The 19,286-nt window shown below is 46.0% G+C and overlaps 1 protein-coding gene and 1 pseudogene across 1 annotated transcript in view; one reads left to right on the forward strand and one right to left on the reverse strand.

Moving 5' to 3' along the window:
* The first annotated feature begins 375 nt into the window (after positions 1 to 375).
* The window catches only part of LOC149352511 (uncharacterized), a 30,584-nt gene continuing 11,673 nt past the window's right edge, over positions 376 to 19,286 (forward strand). The window contains exons 1-2 of the mRNA XM_089575700.1: positions 376 to 395; positions 8,744 to 9,005. Coding sequence (XP_089431826.1) covers positions 376 to 395; positions 8,744 to 9,005 — 282 coding nt within the window. The remainder of the gene's footprint in view (positions 396 to 8,743; positions 9,006 to 19,286) is intronic.
* LOC149352512 (protein GVQW3-like) lies at positions 12,974 to 13,413 on the reverse strand (annotated as a pseudogene).

The following is a 19,286-nucleotide window of genomic DNA, read 5'->3' on the forward strand; positions in this document are numbered from 1 at the left end:
CCCCTGAAAAGACGGCGTTTGAAGCCTCGGTGAGTGAGGCTCCAGAAGGGCCACCCACTTACATCCTCCGCCCCCCTCCCCCCCCGCTCCTCCCCGCCCCCTCAAGGCGTGGACCCTGTGAAGCCGAAGCTTCGTCACTCTTAAACAAAGCGGTTCCATAAATAGAAAATCAAGGAAGTTTAATGCGTTAAAATTGGCCTACATACAGAATGGATCAACAATCCTACAGTTCAAACTGTAGGAGCTTACTCTGCTTGATTTGAAAATGAAAGCAGCACTCATCACACTATTCTAACCTATTTTAACAACACTTGAGGCAAAGCTGAGATTACCATAATAATGTCATGAGAAAGTAGTTACAAAGTCAAGGCTATCATGACCAGGGAGAAAATCAGGTCAGGAAGTGGAGGGACCTAAAGTTGGCAAATGGTATAGCTGTTAGCCTTTCACTTCTTCGTAATTTTCTTGCTTATGAAAGCTTTTTTTGGCGTGAAAGTGATTTATCTTGTCTCAAGATACTGACTAGATAATCCAGCTTCACTTAGTGTTTTTGTTTTTATTATTCCATAGAATATGCTTTGCCGTCGTTCTGGTATTTTAGTTTAATGCCTCCATGACTGTACATCACTTTTGTACTTTTGTACTCTCTCGCGTTTACGCTCTTTTTAAAACCTAAGCAATAATATAGAAGCTACAGCGCTAGTGGGCGCTGGTGCGGAGAGCCATTATCAAGGCTTTCCGCAAGAAAAAACGCGTCGCAATTTGCTGGGCTCTCTTTTAGTGAGCATTTAGCTGTCTAGATTGAATGACGCTTCGTGCGCGACGTCGTGCACCGGACCGAAGTATGTTCTAGGCATGATGCAATTGTCGCGGCTTCCATTGGGGCAACATGGTCAAACGCTTTACCTCTTGGCCTCATTTGGTTAGTTCCCGCACCACGTTGTCATGCTTTCATGGGGATCGTAGTGTTGTCTTGATTTCAGTGTGTGGAGTTTATGAAAGCACAGCTCAAACACTGCGTTACGTACGTTTGCTGCTCGTCTAAATTGGACATCTTCCCTATCGTTCGTAGTCAGTGCCAACAGTACTTTATCTGCTTCACACCCGTAGTCAGCCTAGCTTGAACTTTATTTTTTCAGCTACGTTATACTTGCGAAATGTGAATTATAAACACCATAACGACTGTCTCAGGGCTCTGTCTTGACTAATGAAAATTGTGCTTTCAAACGTATGTGGGTCATTTCATGCGAAATTTCAAGACCGCAAAGTGAACTCCGCAGATTCTTTTGAAAAAACTTGGGCTAGTTGGCGATTGTGTGAACGGAGTTTCAGTGAAGTATTTTTTCCTGAAAAGATGTTTTGCGCATGTGAGCGCTCTTTGAAGTTTTCGCGAAGAAGCAAAAGTTGGTTGGAGCAAAAAAAAATTAAGTATAAAGTGAAAAAGTGTACCATGACAAATTTTATCTCATAATATTTAATTTGCTGTGTTATTTAACCTCACTCCATTAATGAAGCCATACAAAAATTACGAGGAACTTTAGCGGCTAAAGTGGTGAAAGGCGAAAGCCTGAGAGCTGCATTCTGCTACGCGATTGTTCACTGCACATTTTGTTGGTGCATTAATTAACTGCCAATTAATGACGCTTAAGCTTCGCCTTGAGGAGTTGAACGCGACAGCGTGTTGTAGCGCTGCCACGGAGTCCAAGGAACGCCGCCACCCGTTCGGCGCGATACGTTGGCCTTTGAACGCAACGCTTTTTGAGGAAAGGAAATGGGACTGTAATTCTCTGTCATCTCGGTGGACACCTGAGCCGCACCGTACATGAAGGGAGGAAGTGTGAGTGAAAGAAGAGGGGCCGTAATGAAGAAAATGGAAATTGTATTTGAGGAAACGAAATTACGCATTAACTGTCTCACATATCTCAGCAGACACAAGTCGAAAATTGTATTTGATGAAAGGAAGTTGCGCAGTAACTGTCTCACATATTTCGGTGGACACCCTTCAAAATTCGCGCGCGGGGACGTCACGACAATTTGGACCAATCTGAAACAGACAAATACGCCTTGCTCGTTGGTAAATTGGTTTTTGTGGAAAGGAAATGTATCTGTCTCTCATATCTCGGTGGACACCTCAACCTCGCCGTAACGGGAAGGGAGGAAGATGGGAGTGAACGAAGACACCGTATTCACTAGACGCACCTTTGTTCATTCCAAACCATCGAGCTGGCATAGCGGAGTGGTAGCGTGCTCGACTCGCACTCCGGAGACCGGGGTTCGATTCCCAAGCTCGGCCAATTTCTTACTCGGTTTTATTTATCTGGTCTGACTGGAAATGTTAATTCGACTAATTGGTTTAGTAAGCAATTAACTAAACTGAGTCAAACTTTCTTGGAGCATCACTATATACGATCCCTTTAATGGGTTGCTTGGTTAGTAGCCAAAGTACAATTGGCCCCGTTTGAAATTCGCGCACCGTGACGTCACGACCATTTCGACCAATTGAAAAGCGTGACATTTCTGTCGACAGCTCCTGCTTACAACGATGAGGCATTAAAGGCTTCCGCCTTAATAATTTATTGCGTCTTCTTGGTTCAGTAAGAAAGCAACATTAGCGGCGTTTTGAGGAATTGTTTATATAAACGTCATTTTTATTTAAACCAGAATAATATTTTTCTACTTTCTCGTAACGTTCTATGCAAAAAATAAATTGAAATTTTTAAACAGAGTAGTTTTTAAGAAAATAACTTCCAAACTTCACAAACTTTTTTTCTCAGATTCAGACCTAAATTAAGGATCAACACCCTCCAGGAAAAAAAATACGTGAGATGGCTCATAATACACAACTTAGTTGCTTGTAATCAATAATTTTCATTTTGAGTAAGTTTTGTTTTAGGGGAGAAAAATTCTGAAAATCCGCATCCAGCTAACTCGAAAGATACTGTTAAACGGTGTTTTCAAGCAGAATACACAAACTTGTGCTCAGTATTAACTGGAAAACACAAGATAGGACAGGAGCTCAGTTTTCGAAGCAGTGCGAAACCTGGTGCTAGAAATCGTTGGAGTTAGCTGTTGATGCAAGCAACAAAGTACACTGAATATTCGCGCATTGCTGTTTTAGCGTAAAGCGGAAACTCAGCTGGTTGTCAGCAGCTGTGCTCTAAGCCTCTCTGCCAAGCGAATATGTGCTTGTGCTTTGCAGTTTGTATTAAGCACACTAGTAAATGTTCTACAGTGAAGACACAGTTCGGGAGTACGTATACCGAGGATGCTGGTTGCAGAATTCAAACAAAAATTAATGTCCTCAAACAAAATTTACTCGAATTTAAATTCATAGATTATGAGCAACGATGTTGGTGTATATTATGAGCCATCTTGCGTATTTTTGTTTGGCTGGCCTTGATCACTAACTTAGGTCTGAATCTCAGGAGACGTTGTGCTAATTTCGGAAGTATTTTTCTGAAAAAGTACTCGATTTAACACTTTTAAGTTATTTTTAGTATAAGCAACAGCAACCGATGAAATCAGAACAAATTTATTGTAGCTGAAACGTTAGCACATTTGTGTAAAAACTCTCTTTAAACGGCAGATTTCTTGCTTTTTCACTGAACCAGGAAAACACGAAAAATTCTTGCGTGGAGTCATATTGAAGTCACATGAAAGAAAAAAGGAAGTGAAATATTCTAAACTAAAAGTTGTCATGATACCCAGCTTTACATTTGAATTAATTTTTTTTTACTGCAACCAACTTTTGCTTCTTCGCAGAAACTTTAAAGAGCGCTCACATGGGCAAAACTTTTGTTTCAAGAAAAATACGTGACTCAAACTATACTGCAACAACCGCCAACTCGCCAAAGTTTTTTAAAACCGATAGGAAATGGTCGCTTTTGTGGTCTGGGACATTTGGCGTGCAATTACACATGCTGCATCATGTTGTGTTCTTAGACGTGTTTTATTCTCACTCTTATGTTGTACCTGACCTAGGCTATTCTTAATGCTATTAACTGAACAACCTCTTCTCACATGCTGTTGCACTGTTATTCATTATGTGCTTTTTGTTTCACTTTTAAATCATTCTGCTCGTTCTGCAATCAACCTGATTGGAATTGGCGGTATTTCTGAATAAATAAATAAATAAATAAATAAATAAATAAATAAATAAATAAATAATCGCCATCGGGGGAATCTGAAGAGCAGGCCTCTGTGATGTTGTCGTTGAAATGCCGAACTTCGGGAAATAATTATTGTAACTATATTGTCACGGCATCGAGAGACTGTTGCGGCTTACTTTATAAGTGTCAATATAAAGGTAGGCAGTACATAAACCAAGCCAGCTTTCGATAGCGTCCTATCAAATCAGGTAATTTACTTTTGTGTTTGCCCGCCGCTGTCACTAAGTTGTATGCAGCGTTTGATTTTGGCACAGTGCCTCGTGTCCAATGTTAGGCATAATTTTTTTCTTTTTTTAAGTACATGGATATTAATTAGTACACGGAAGCAGTTTTCGCATGCAGGGGAGAGTGGGGTAAAATGCAACATTTCATTACTTCGCCCCTCTAACTTCAAAACGTGAACAAAATATTATTCGTATATTAAGCCGGAGCCATGCAGCGATGGCGTAGAGGTAGAGCATCCGCCTCGCGTGCAAGAGGACCGGGGTTCGAATCCCGGTGCCGCGCAATTCTCCACCGGATTAAAAAAAAAAAAAACTCCGCGTGTGATGGAATTGCATAACCAGGCTTGGAGTGCGGCCTGATTTCGGTGACCAGAACCGACAACGCACTTCCTCACCAGAACAGGATTTGGCCACCCTGGTGTAGTACTTGGCCACAACCTTCTATGAACAAACCAATTAACCCTCGGCCCTCAGTCCCCAGCGGCTGCGGAGCAACTGACCAAGGCGGCGGTCGGATCTGTGACGCAGCGGAGGGTGCTAAGAATCTCTGGCTCCAGACAGGCCGCCATTGGAAACTGAACCTGGCAACGTTTAACGCAAGAACCTTATCAAGTGAGGCTAGCTTAGCAGTGCTATTGGAGGAATTAGCCGGTATTAAATGGGATGTCATAGGGCTTAGTGAGGTTAGGAGGACAGATGAGGCGTATACAGTACTAAAGGGTGGGCATGTACTGTGCTATCGTGGATTAGCAGATAGGCGAGAACTAGGTGTGGGATTCCTCATTAATCAGGATATTGCTGGTAACATCGAGGAGTTTTACAGTATTAACGAGAGAGTGGCAGCTATCGTAATTAGGCTTAATAAGAGGTACAGGCTGAAGGTGGTGCAGGCCTACGCGCCTACATCAAGCCATGATGACCAAATAGTTGAAAGCTTCTATGAGGATGTGGAATCGGCAATGACCAAAGTAAAATCACAGTACACTGTACTGATGGGCGACTTTAATGCAAAGGTAGGTAAAAAACAGCCTGGAGACAAGGCGGTAGGTGACTATGGCATAGGTTCTAGGAACAGTAGGGGAGAGTTATTAGTAGAGTTCGCAGATAGAAATAATTTACGGGTTATGAATACCTTCTTCCGCAAACGAGCAAACAGGAAGTGGACGTGGAAGAGCCCCAATGGTGAGACTAAAAATGAAATAGACTTCATACTGTGTGCACAATCTGGCATCATAGAGGATGTGGAGGTCCTCGGTAAGGTCCGTTGCAGCGACCACAGAATGGTAAGGTCTCGTGTTAGCTTAGATTTGAAGAGGGAACGGAGAAAACTGGTGAAGCGAAAGGCTATTAACGAGTTAGCATTAAGAGGGAAGGTGGACGAATTCAGAATGTCGCTGCAAAACAGATTTTCCGCTTTAACTGAAGAAGACGACCGTAATGTTGAAACAATGAATGATATTCTTACAGCTATCGTTACAGAGTGCGCCGCAGAAGTAGGTGGTAGGATGGTTCGGCAGGATACCAGCAAGCTATCTCAGGAGACTAAAGATCTGATTAAGAAACGCCAAAGCATGAGGGCTTCTAACTCCACAGACAGGATAGAACTAGCAGAGCTATCGAAGTTAATAAATAAGCGCAAGGTAGCCGACATAAGAAAGTTTAACATGGAGAAAATCGAGCATGCTCTAAGGAACGGAGGTAGCCTAAAATCAGTGAGGAGAAAACTGGGAATAGGTAAAAACCAGATGTATGCGCTAAAAGACAAACAGGGCAATGTCATCAGCAATATGGATAAGATAGTTGAATTAGCCGAAGAATTTTACACAAATCTATACAGGAGCGAATGTAATCATCAAGTTACTGAGAGAGGCAGTCGAGCACAGCAATGGGACATCCTGCCAGTAACGAAGGAGGAAGTAAAGAAAGCCTTAGGAGCAATGCAAAGAGGGAAAGCAGCTGGTGAGGATCAGGTAACAGCAGATTTGTTGAAGGACGGAGGAGAGATTGTGCTACAAAAACTAGCCACCCTGTATACGCAATGCCTTGTGACCTCGAGAGTACCAGAAGCTTGGAAGAACGCTAACATTATCTTAATTCATAAGAAAGGAGACGTCAAGGACTTGAAGAATTACAGACCAGTCAGCTTATTGTCCGTTGCCTACAAGGTATTTACTAAGGTAATCGCTAATAGAGTCAGGACAACCTTGGACTTTAGTCAACCAAATGATCAGGCAGGCTTTCGTAAAGGATACTCGACAATAGACCACATTCACACTATCAATCAGGTGATAGAGAAATGCGCAGAATATAACCAACCCCTATATATAGCCTTCATTGATTACGAGAAAGCATTTGACTCAGTGGAAACCTCAGCTGTCATGCAGGCATTGCGGAATCAGGGTGTGGAAGAGTGTTATGTGAAAATATTGGAAGATATTTATAACGATTGCACAGCTACTATAGTTCTCCATAAAGTCAGCAATAAAATTCCAATACGGAAAGGTGTCAGGCAGGGAGACACGATCTCGCCAATGCTCTTCACTGCCTGCTTACAGGAGGTATTCCGGGGACTGGAATGGGAAGAGTTGGGGATAAGAGTTAATGGAGAATACCTGAGTAATTTGCGATTCGCTGATGACATTGCCTTGCTAAGCCACTCAGGACAAGAACTGCAAAGCATGATCAGCCAGTTAGACAGGCAGAGCAGAACGGTGGGGCTAAGAATTAATATGCAGAAAACCAAAGTAATGTTCAACAGCCTAGCAAGGGAACAGCAGTTCGCAATTGGTAGCGATGTGCTGGAAGTAGTAAGAGAATATGTCTACTTAGGGCAGGTAGTGACCGCAGATCCGGATCATGAGAGGGAAATAACTAGAAGAATAGGAATGGGGTGGAGCGCATATGGCAGGTTCTCTCAGATCATGAATGGTAGCTTACAATATCCCTGAAGAGAAAAGTATACAACAGCTGTATCCTACCGGTACTCACCTATGGGGCAGAAACGTGGAGGCTAACAAAGAGGGTTCAGCTTAAGTTAAGAACAACGCAGCGAGCTATGGAAAAGAAAATGATAGGTGTAACGTTAAGAGATCGGAAGAGGGCGGAGTGGGTGAGGGAACAAACGCGGGTTAATGACATCTTAGTTGAAATCAAGAAGAAGAAATGGGCTTGGGCAGGGCATGTAATGCGAAGGCAAGATAACCGCTGGTCCTTAAGGGTAACGGAGTGGATTCCAAGAGAAAGCAAACGTAGCAGGGGACGGCAGAAAGTTAGGTGGGCGGATGAGATTAAGAAGTTTGCGGGGATACAGTGGCGGCAACTGACAAAGGACAGGGTTAATTGGAGAGACATGGGAGAGGCCTTTGCCCTGCAGTGGGTGTAGTCAGGCTGATGATGATGATGATGATGATTAAGCCGGAATGACCCAATACATTTACATTGCGACTACAGTTAAGGCTGACGAGGCTGGTTCGTCTGAAGCCCAGAAAAAAAAAATGAACTGAACCTTGGTGAATGAAAAAGTAGTCGAAAACATCTAAAATTCTTTACGCCACTGTTTTCAAGACTGTGCTATGGGAACAGACCAACCGTCTCGTATTAACGTTATCGTTTATTTACTATAATTCGTTATCGGTTCTACTCATGTATTGTTTCAGAACATCTGCGCCCGACGCTCTTGCGAGGCAGTTATTTTCGCAGCAAGCTATATGTGGGGTGAAACACGACTTTATGGTGTTCGGCAGGGCCTAAAGTAATCATATTGATTTTATAGTATAGTGCGGGGAGGGGAGTGTGACATTTTCAAATTTTTTATTTCATTACATTTCAGTTTGTTACCTTTGAGCTTGCCTTCTCATGTTTAATGATCGTGATGGCTGGATGGTAGCGAACAGTTCGGTAACATTTATGTCTTGATACCTGCAAACAATAAAAATAAGGCTTAATTTGGAAATTTATGTCCCGTTTTGGTGTACTGCCTCTTGAATTAAGGCAATGCGACCGTATAGTGAGATGCTAACTGTCGGCGTCAATCTGGTAACTAACATGAATTAATAAATATTATCTTGATTACGTAAGCGTGCATATTTATATAAGAAACTTCGTATAGGAGCGACTCGAACTTCTAAATTTCATTTCATTGAATACTCACAGCCCGACAAATTGAATAAAGCTAATGCAGTTTTCCGCCTCATCACCTTAGAGATTGTGGTCTCTCTTACGACAGGGGTGCTACACAAGGAGACAGCAAATATGTATTTTAATAATTCTTTCGCAACAGACTTCTCACCGCCGCCGGTACAGCCCTGGCCGCATACCTGGACGACGAGAAGCCGTACGAAAGGAGTGAAGGGGTAGGAATGGAGCGCGACTCGCGGCATCAGCGCTTCCCGCCGTGCTACTCGTCCGAGCGTGGCTGGGGTGGCCGCGGACCCGTGGCTGGAAGGGCGGCGCGCGTGAGGCCAGGACCCATCTACATCATCCGCACGCTGAACCCGGAACCTGGTCCCGGGTCGCTAGAGGCGCCACCCCACCCATTCCCCTGGCAGACTCCGCCAGTGGTGTACAGGGCAGCGCCCAAGGCCCTCTCCATGGCCGAGGGCAGCAACGTGCAGTACGTAGTCTTTGTCGACCGCAGCGCCGTCCCCATCGATGGGCCGACACTAGTGGACGCCTACCAGGGAAGGCGTATGGACGACTAAATAGACATGCTTCTGCCACGAAGAAAGAAAACATTTAAAAACTGAAAAAGCAATAATGGCAGAAATGCTTCCGGATGGGGCGAATTGGGTAAGATTGTTGTAAGAGCTTTTTTTTTTTAACCAGCCACTGCGGAGGCGGGGGTTGCGGATGCAGACAGCTCATTCATTTGTTTGGACCTCAATGCCAAGATGACGTTAAAAAGGCCAATTTGTAGCGCATGTCATGCATGGAAGGTGAAGTACACTGGACGACTTCCCGGCAGGGGCTCTACCCAAAGATCGAACCACCTCCGTCCACGCTCCCATCCTCTCTATCCTTATTTACGTCAGAACCCCAAAAAGGAGGTATCATGATCGAAATTTAAGGCACAGAGTAACCATTTAGGGTATTGACAAAGTACAGTGAACAAGCTTATGAAAGTGGCCAATGATGGGCAAAGCGGGCAAATCCAAATCGCTTTCACCTCCTCTTGGCGAAGGTTTCCAATCCGCAATGAAGCCGTGCTCTTCTTGCATGCGGCATCGCATTCGCCGCGAAACTGTGACTATCTTCACAGTTAATTACCGACAGTTAGAGCTCCAACTAATAAACATTTCTGTCATTGAAGTAAGCGTACATTTTATAAAAAAAGCTTCGGAAAGGTGGTCGAATTTCTGAATTTCATTTTGTAGAATTTTCATGGCACGACTGTGTTCCGGTACATCTTTTTTCAAATTGTATACTAAATACGCGAAGGACAGCGGCGACAAAGGGGCGAAACTCTTCCTTGGGGTGACGCACGCAGCTGTAGAGTCTGCTTCCCTGCGCTCACTCTCAACAGTAGTCTATAGCGCCTAGCTTGCACAGTCTAGAACGTGCATGAGCACAGAACTCCGCGTGAGCTCATAATGACTAGCCGGTGTCTCAGAAATCACTGCCGCCATAGATTTTAACAAATCGAACTGTCATTCCAAGCAGAGCAGAATGTCTGAATATGCTAACTGGGGCGCTCGCAGCCACCCCTAAGTTCCCTGCAAACCTGGCGTACCGTGCCAGCTCGGCTGATGTATGGCAGCATTGAGCCACTTTTAATCGACCATGGACCCGTGTTGAGCGTTGTGGCCCTGCCTTATCACCGGAAGTTTTGTGTCCTTATAAGAAGAAACACAGCGTAAAAAGAACGGGAAAGAAGAGAACAGGCACACACGTCCCGTTCGTATTGCGCTGTCTCTTATCGTAATGTTCAGTCACCAACTCACCGAACAACGCACGTTTTGCGTCCTATCTTCTCTTAAAGAAATCAATAAGTCGGGGCAGCAAAAGGTTCAGAGAGCTTTATATCTACGGTGACCCATACCAAGCCAGTGATACTGTTGACGGAAGCGATAGTGTTTGTTCCGCTGGACATAAAACGACCATTTCATATTGAAACTCTCGAGTCGCTGTCCCAAATTCAGCCGACATGATGGACGTTCTGCTGAGTTTCAAAGCTAATATGCATGTACGCGCAGCAGGTGAGTACCCACGCGTAGGGTAAAAATGAAGAACTAAAAAAAGAAAAACAAGGGCGGGAGCCATGAGCCCTGCAGCCCTGCGCCATGCATAAAACTTCTGGCCGCAGGACGTCGTGCTTAGAACAAACATAGAGGATTTACCCCAGCACTCTCGCCAGCCAATCAAACAACCGTATCTGGGCGCTGATTACCTGCCACCAGCTCAAGCTTCAGTCACGCTGTGCGAGTGCAGGGCAAGAGACAGCAATGCACCACGTGTCAAACTTCGGTCGATTGTCGATAAAATTTGAGTTTAAGCTCTCGACCTCGCGCTTCGTTTTGTAGTCGTTTGCATTCGCGGAAGAAAATGCGCCATATTTGGCACATCAGCGAAAGTGCGCGCGAACCCTGCGGCGCATTTGTGCTCCGCGCAAAGACGAAGCGCCGCATCAGCAGGGCGAAATTCTCGGCACGAGCCGCTGGCGAAGCTGGTGTCAGAACGAGGCAGGGAAAGCACATGTTTCGAGGGCCACTCTTTCTGCACGAATGCTCTCGTGCCGCCTGGGAAGATCAGCCGCGAAAGCAATGCCTGTGCGCTGGACAACAATTGAAAAAGAATGGAATTGAAGCGGCGCCGGCGAAGCATCAGTGTGGCGCCGGCGAGCAGGCCGCAACGCATTCGTGGCGCGAAGAAAGAGAGCGCCAAGGAGCGAAGGCCGGCGACTTTCGGTTGCACAGGCGGCAACTGTGTGAGCTCTGTGCCGTCAAACAAGCCAATGTAAAAAAAAGAGAGAAGAAGAAAAAAATGGGCGAAGTTCGAGCGAGAAAGGCCGCAGTTAGGCGCGGCGGTTTGGGTTGGAAACACCCCAAGCTTCGTTTCGCTCGTGTTGACTCTCAGCTGTCGTGAGAATCGCGTTTACGCGCAGCGTGGCCATTGTTAGGAACGAGCGCGTCGCATCGCTCGTCCCACTGCTGCTCTTGACACGGTTGCGTGAACATTTGGGTCCTCGTAGCGGCTACAAAAGACATGGCACGCTTGAGCGACAATTGTTCGATCAAAGTACACGTTCAGAGGTGTGACCGCGAGCGGCGTCTTTCTTGACACCTGCGCGCGCGTGTGTGTGCCGTGTTGGACGGCCTCTCATCTCTCGGGCTGCCAGACGGGCGCGGTGGCGGCGAGGAATCAGGGCACTCTGGCTGAGCGATCTGCCTCTGGCGAGAGCCTCAGTTGTATGGACGACGGCGCTCAGGCCGGAGAAGGCAGCCACACGCGTACCCACGAGCACACTGAACCCTAGCGATGGTGAGTGGAGAATGCTTACAGTGTTCTGTGGCACCTGCGGTTCTTCGAATTTGTCGCGGTAGTTCCGTTTCTCTACTTAAAAATATGGCCAAACCACCTAATCCATGTGGCCTGAAATTCTTATTGGCAATGTTACGTTCCGCCTGCGATAAGTGTCGTGACCAGGAATGCTCACGCAATTCAAATATAGCCATGCTGCGGGACAGCACCGAAAACTAGGCACCGTAATATGTAGGTACAGATCATCTGTTTCGCATGTTTATTTGTGAAATTGTTTTCGTCGCTTTCTAACTTGCCTTACCATGCGTAGTCGATTCAGCATGGCCTTGAGGAGCTTCTAAAAGCAGCAACGCATAACACCACTTCAGCTGGTTTGAACGCTTGCATACGTGCTCTGAGCAAAGATATATATATACGAGGTCTGTTAGAAAAGTATCCGACCTTTTGACGAAGAAAAAAAACTGGCATAACTGGAGCGTTGGAAACCTAATCACCTTCAAAGTAGTCTTCTTGGGACTCCACACACTTCTCCCAGCGGTGCTGCCATTGTTGGAAGTATTCTGAAAAGGCCCCTTTCGAAATGGAGTTTAGCTCAGCTGTCGCTGCAGCCATAATGTCCTCTCTTGTCTGAAATCGCGCTCCTTTCAATGGCCTCTTGATTTTGGGAAACATCCAGAAGTCACAGGAGGCCATATCAGGAGAGTAAGGAGTCTCCTGAACTACAGCAGTCTGGTTTTTCTCGAAAAAAGTGTGAATTTAGTGCGAGGAATGTGCAGGAGCATTGTCGTGATTGATGCGCCACTTTCCTGTTGACCTCAACTCCGCTCTCTAGCGCTGCAAAGCACCACGCAGGCGACGAATGACATCCCTGTAGTACTCTTTGGTCATTGTTTGACCCTGTGGGGTGCGTACGCGTGGTGTACCACACAGAGGGAGTCAAAGAAAGCAGCCAGCATCACTTTCACATTGCTGCGCACTTGGAGGGCCTTCTTTGGTCTTCGTGACGTGGAATGCTTCCATTGTGACGACTGAGATTTGGTTTCCGGGTCGTACCTGTACACATAAGACTCGTCACCAGCGATTATGGTGTTGATAAAGTCGGGGTCACTGTTTGTAGAATCCAGCATGTCCTGTGAGACTTCAACACGAAGCTGATTTTGCTCCACCGTGAGCAGCTTCGGCACGAATTTCGCCGCATCTCTCTCTATCGCGAAATCTTCGGTGATAATGGAATGTGCAGAAAAATTGGTGATGTCTACCTCTTCCGCAATTTCTCTGATAGTCACACGACGGTCCCGCATCACCACAGCGCTCACTTCGGCAATGACCTGGTCCTTTCGGCATGTTGATGGCCGACCGGAGCGTGGCTCTCTCTGCACCGATGTGCGGCCGTCTTTAAACCGATTGTACCACTGCTTAATCTGTGTGCTGCTCATAGCATTGTCACCGAAAGCCGTCTGAATATTTCGAATGATTTCCACTTGGCTGTCGCCTAATTTCTGGCAAAATGTGATGCAGTAGTGCTGCGGATGTTGCTCCGCCATTTTCCTTGCAATAAAAAACCGACGAGAGCACTGTGGACTGCCTCACTTAAATGCTGCGTGCCAGTGACTGACGCTATCGGCAGGCGGGAAAAAATTTGTGCATGCGCATGAAGGTTCAAGGTAGGCTGGTGCAAGCGTGCTTGTTTCAAATCCATCACGTGTTCGCAAAAAAAAAAATAAAGTGGGATAGTTTTCTAACAGACCTCGTATATATACTTGTGTAAAGAAAGTGCGGGCTACGGGCTTCCTGTATATTGGCGCAGCATGTTCCAAATGTTTTTTTCTGTGAAGAAAAAAAAAACAAAAGTGGTGAATACTAACTATGCCATACCAAGGAATTGTTGGAATTCTGGTTCCGCAAACAGCGTGCATTTTAATGGGAATGAGTGGGCTTAAAATTAGCGAAAAGAGAGTTGGCGACCCCTGTGTGCAATATGTGGGTTTGTATAGAATCTCTTGCGTATTGACAGTGCTGAAGTATGAGGAGAAATCCTTATTGAAATGAGCCTTCCCCGCACGCAGAAAGAATGAATTGCTTGGAGATATAACCCAGATAATTTAGCAACAGTTTATAAAAGTGCTGCCGCATTCACACGTACTCTCTACCCAGCGTCTGCCCACCTATTTTTGAGGAGTCGTGTGTCTGTGTGCTGGTTCCGTATGCATGCACGATCTTGAGTCCAAGATCTTTGTCGCGCCGGTGGAGGTGCCTCAGTTGCTATAGCGTTCTGCTGATGAACATGAGTTCGCCAGTAGATACGAGCCGTTGCAGACAGACATATTTCAGTGGATGCGAAATGCAAAAATGCATATGTGCCGAGAGCCTAACCTAGGGTAAACAAACCGACGTGGTTAAACTAATTTGAAACCCGCGCCTATGTATCTGTGGCACGCAAACAGAAAAATAACCTATAAAACATATTTTCAACTTGTATGACACGGTTTTTCTACTGGCTAGTCATTGCCACTTTTGCATGTTCTTGGAAAATACTATGGATAGTTATGTTGCTTCCTATAAAAACCAAATGATGAAGGCCGATAGAATCTTTGTTGCTTTCCAGTTGTCAGAGGAGATCGTCTATTATTGTTAGCCCTTTATTTCATAGCATTAGTACCATAAGAAATTAATTTTCTGTGGTGCTTCTTTATGTTCCAGTACAAATTCTTGCCCGAATGTCACGGAGCGAAAACGTTTTTCATGCGTAACAAGTATTGCAGTCAGTCAACACTTGAAGGGACGTAACATGGAAGCAGATGCACAGACCCACGTTGGTCCGCAATTTTGTAAGCAAGCTTTGGGAATTTGGGAACGAGAATATTGTCGACTCATAAAAAGTTGGTGCATTTTAAACGAGAACCGTACCAAAAAAAAAAACGCTCACTCCCGAGGTAAAGCTTGTAGATTTTACGCCTGTGAACCATGAAGGTGAGAGTGGCAACGTAAAAGCCTACGGGCGTACGCTTTCACGTCACGCTTCAATAAACAAACGTCAAGAATTCGTGTAGTCAGCTTAGAACAGGGGCTTTGGCGTTTTGCTCGCCGGGGCCCACAATATGAAAAGAAGGGCGCTCGTGGACGCGCTACAGCTAAGGCCTATCGCTGAAAGGCAGGGACTTTACACTTTTATTCCCCGCTGCAAGCAGCTTTTGGTTTCCTGGCACCCCGAGGGCCACTTCAGGGGGCGCGTTCGTCAAAGTGACTTAACTGGGCCGGTAAAGTTGCGGGACAGCGCACTTGGCGTACATGTCACCGAGAGAAGCGTCGCACTACGGGCGTCGTGCAGGGGGCTGAGTTTTCCTTTCGCAAGTCCAGGCAACAAGGGAGCCTAGATGAAAACAAAACTGAGACAGAGAAAGCGGTAGGCTCGCGGGATGGAGGCAGCATGTCACGTTTAGATCGGCGAAGCGATGTGTAGAGGAAAAAAGGAAAGGAGATGTAAAAGCGAAATGAAATGCCCGTGCCATAAACAGCAGCAGCTGGGGCAGTACAGACTCGCGCCTCGGTGCGTGATGAAGAAAATATAGATCGCTCGGAAGACGGATGGAAACGTAAATGACGGCCCGCGGGTCAGATCCGTCTCCTTCAGGGCCAGTCAAAACAAGCGCCATTACGGTCAGCGTGGCCGTTTTCGAGTGAGAAACTCGGGGCCCCGCTTCCGCCGTGTGAACGCGTTGGAACTTAATTGGAAAGTTACTCCCATTTTACTTTCCCGCGTCGGTCGGATACGGTAAGAAAATCTTTCGTCAATCGCTCGCTTTGTTTCCCTGAAACTCTTCTCGGAGACAAAGCAGCGCGTTCACTTTGTACATGCGGTTGCAGACTTCAGTCGTTCTTCGCGGAAACAAAGAAAAAAACTATCGAATAGTAAGATTTTGCGGCGCAGGATGAAATTCTATTCCTTCGTTTTTATGTTTGCAGTGCGCTCTTTTTTTTTTCAGGAAATTTTCAGCTTCCGAAAAAGTGGTGTGTACTAGATGGAAGTGTTGTGTGCAGATTTACGGCGGGTATTAACATACGAAGAATAATATTTTCGAGCATAGTAGTACATCCAATTACACGAGACGACTTTCTCTTGCTGAAAACGCACAACTCCAGGAAGGCCTGCCATGTAAAGTAATAAAGCCAGCTCTTTCAGGAGACTATGGCACCCAGGAACAGCCAAGAACGCTAATCCAAGCAGTGGGGTAGTAGTAAACCACTGTTATACATAAAGCGAAAACGCATTCCCTGTCTATCAGTGCTTTCAGGCGCAAGGTACGCATGAGTTACTCAGTATGCATAAGTGGGTCTGGTCTCTGCGGCACCTCGGCCTGCTCGCATGGCATGATGACGCAGTGGTCTCGTTGATTATCATGTGTGGCGAGTGCTCCCACCCTAAACACTAATGCGCGTGTACAGGATTAAATGGGTAGCAGGCTGTCTCCCAGCTCACTCCCTTTTATAAAAGGGAGTGCACTAGAGGAGAGCTTACTCCCTTTTTACTCCTTTCAATTAAGGGTGGTTTTTTCAACGGTTGAGGAAGCGCTCGTACTTGGTAGTTTCGTGTAATGCGATCCTGATATCGTGAATATTAGACGGTCGAATTCAGTCAAACAAATTTTACTATCATAGTACGTAACAACTTGGCTAAGCCCTATAATGCACCAACCATTGAGCCTATGATTTAAACCGTCTTGACGACAAACTTCCTAGATTTTTTAACGAAATCACGTAATCTAGGAATAAATTTACCAACGGTAATTTCACACGCCTTATGAAGAACGTTGCTCTTAAAGTACCATGTAGAACCGTACAGCATAGCACGCCGTCTTTATTCCTTTTGGTGTCGGCCACCCCCTGCACAGCTTTTTCTGATCAGAAATTCGGCATCCGGTCACTCCTGTTAGTATCTGCCGCAGCTTCCGGAACTTATTCAGGGTTCAATGACAACACTTCTTGGTTCGCTGAAGACCGCTGCTCGGCCAACTGAATCTCTCTACTTGTGCCACAGTCGTGCACACTTCAGCATCATCATCATCATCATCACCCTGACTACGCCCACTGCAGGGAAAGGCCTCTCCGGTGTCTCTCCAATTAACCCTGTCCTTCGCCAGTTGCGGCCACCGTATTCCCGAAAATTTCTTAATCTCATCCGCCTACCTAACTTTTTGCCGCCCTCTGCTACGCTTGCCTTCCCTTGGAATCCACTCCGTTACCCTTAAGGACCAGCGGTTATCTAACTTTCGCATTATATGCCCTGCCCAAGCCTTCTTCTTCCTCTTGATTTCAACTAGGATGTCATTAACTCGCGTTTGTTTCCTCCTCCGCTCCGCCCTCTTCTGATCTCTTAACGTTACACCTATCATTTTTCTTTCCGTAGCTTGCTGCGTTGTCCTTAACTTACGCTGAACCCTCTTTGTTAGCCTCCACGTTTCTGCCCCAAAGGTGAGTGCCAGTAAGATACAGCTGTTGTATACTTTTCTCTTGAGGGATATTGGTAAAGTGCCATTCATGATCTGAGAGAACCTGCCATGTACGCTCCACCCCATTCTTATTCTCCTAGTTATTTCCCTCTCATTATCCGGATCAGCTGTCACTACCTGCCCTGAATAGACATATTCTCTTACTACTTCCAGCACCGCGCCACCAATTGCGAACTGCTGTTCTCTTGCTAGACTGTTATGGCTTTTGCTAAATTACGTGTCCCTTCATTCACTGTATAAGCCCATCTTGTTCAGGCCAGCAAAAGATATCGATATTATCTTTTCAAACTGGTCGAATGTGTGACGGCACATGCCACGCAACCGTGCGGCTAGAATGGGCTGGCCATGTGTGACGATACCACTGTAGCCTCATGCTGCGCTAATTCCAATTTTGCGAACGGGCGATTCGCACTGCCTTATACGAGTATATCCCCTTCTTGCCAGTTGCGGAACCTTCTAAGGCTGGTGCAGAATGGTGCACATTAATGCACAAGTTTAGGCTTACTTAGGTGCGAAAGCAGTGTTCTCGTCTCCTTCTTGCTGGCAAGGTACAAAATACCTGGAAATTACTTTACCAATTACGCGATGCTGCGAGTTTGACACGCTAATGATGGCGCAGAGCACTGCGGAACACTGCGAAGGTGCTCCTTGCGGTGCAAAACATTAACTGGCGACAGCCGTATACCTTGAAAATCCGGCAATGTCTAAAGGATGAACGTGATATTCTGAAAAAGCAAACAAAAACATTCCCCCTTTCTCTAGGACGGCGAGCTGGCTGCACATGAAATAGAGTCGCGATGCCAACTTTTTACCGCAGGGTGGAGAGGAGTGGCTGCTGGGGGGAAGGGGAGCTCTCCTGCTCTGTAAAGAAAGGTCGCTAGTCACCAAAGCGGCTGGGATCCAAGGAATTCTGACAGCTATCTCTATAGAGTATTCCACGTATCACTGACGGGGATCAATGTTTTTTTAACAAGTACCTTTTTTATGATGAGGACTGCATATTTGACACCCTTAATGCTAATATATCCGATGTCCACTCGCTTCATATTGGGGTGTTATGGTCCCTTCGGTGGTAGCTCGAAATTGCTGTCACTCGCGCCGTTATGTAAGAGACGCAGTCCTTTAGAACTCTGCGTAGCTAGGTATTTGAAATTAGGCTGTGGATGCTATTGTCTGGTGATCCAACAGTCTGTTGTCGAAACTTCAGATCAATCAAACCAAAATTATTCCGTCATGAAATGACGGAATGACGTCATGACATGACATGACGTTTCAGGTAACTATGTTTCCTGACGTGTTTTATTTACAAATCACAAGTCTGGTTCAGGCTCGTTGGTCCACTGACATATTGGCTCGCTGCGCCTGTGGCAGTGCAGGCCGCACATAGTTACTTTTAGTGTCTTTTATTAGCCCATTCTATTCTTTGCAATATTGGCTGCGCGGCGAGAAACGCACAAGGACAATATACAAAGCGCGGCATGAACTATCGCCATTCCATTTCATTCTTTAAGCCGCCGCGATGGCTCAGTGGTTATGCTGCTCGGCTGCTGACCCGAAAGACGCGGGTTTGATCCCGGCCGCGGCGGTTGAATTTCGACGGAGGCGAAATTCTAGAGGCCCATGTACTGTGCGATGTCAGTGCACGTTAAAGAACCCCAGGTGGTCGAAATTTCCGGAGCCCTTCACTACGGCGTCTCTCATAGCGTGAGTCGCTTTGGGACGTTAAACCCCATAAATCAAACCAAACCAAACGATTTCATTCTTCGCATCTTGTCCTTGTGTGTTTCGGGCCGCGCAGACAGTATTATTTACGAGGCACAGCTGATAGATGCTTCGGGCTTAGAACGGCTCAATGGCTATGTGTTCAAGAGCAAGAGTATGCTTCGAGCTTGGAACGACTCGATGGCTAA

This window comes from Amblyomma mixtum, chromosome 3, assembly GCF_055824585.1.
Source record: "Amblyomma mixtum isolate Tamu chromosome 3, ASM5582458v1, whole genome shotgun sequence".
Classification (NCBI taxonomy): domain Eukaryota; kingdom Metazoa; phylum Arthropoda; class Arachnida; order Ixodida; family Ixodidae; genus Amblyomma; species Amblyomma mixtum.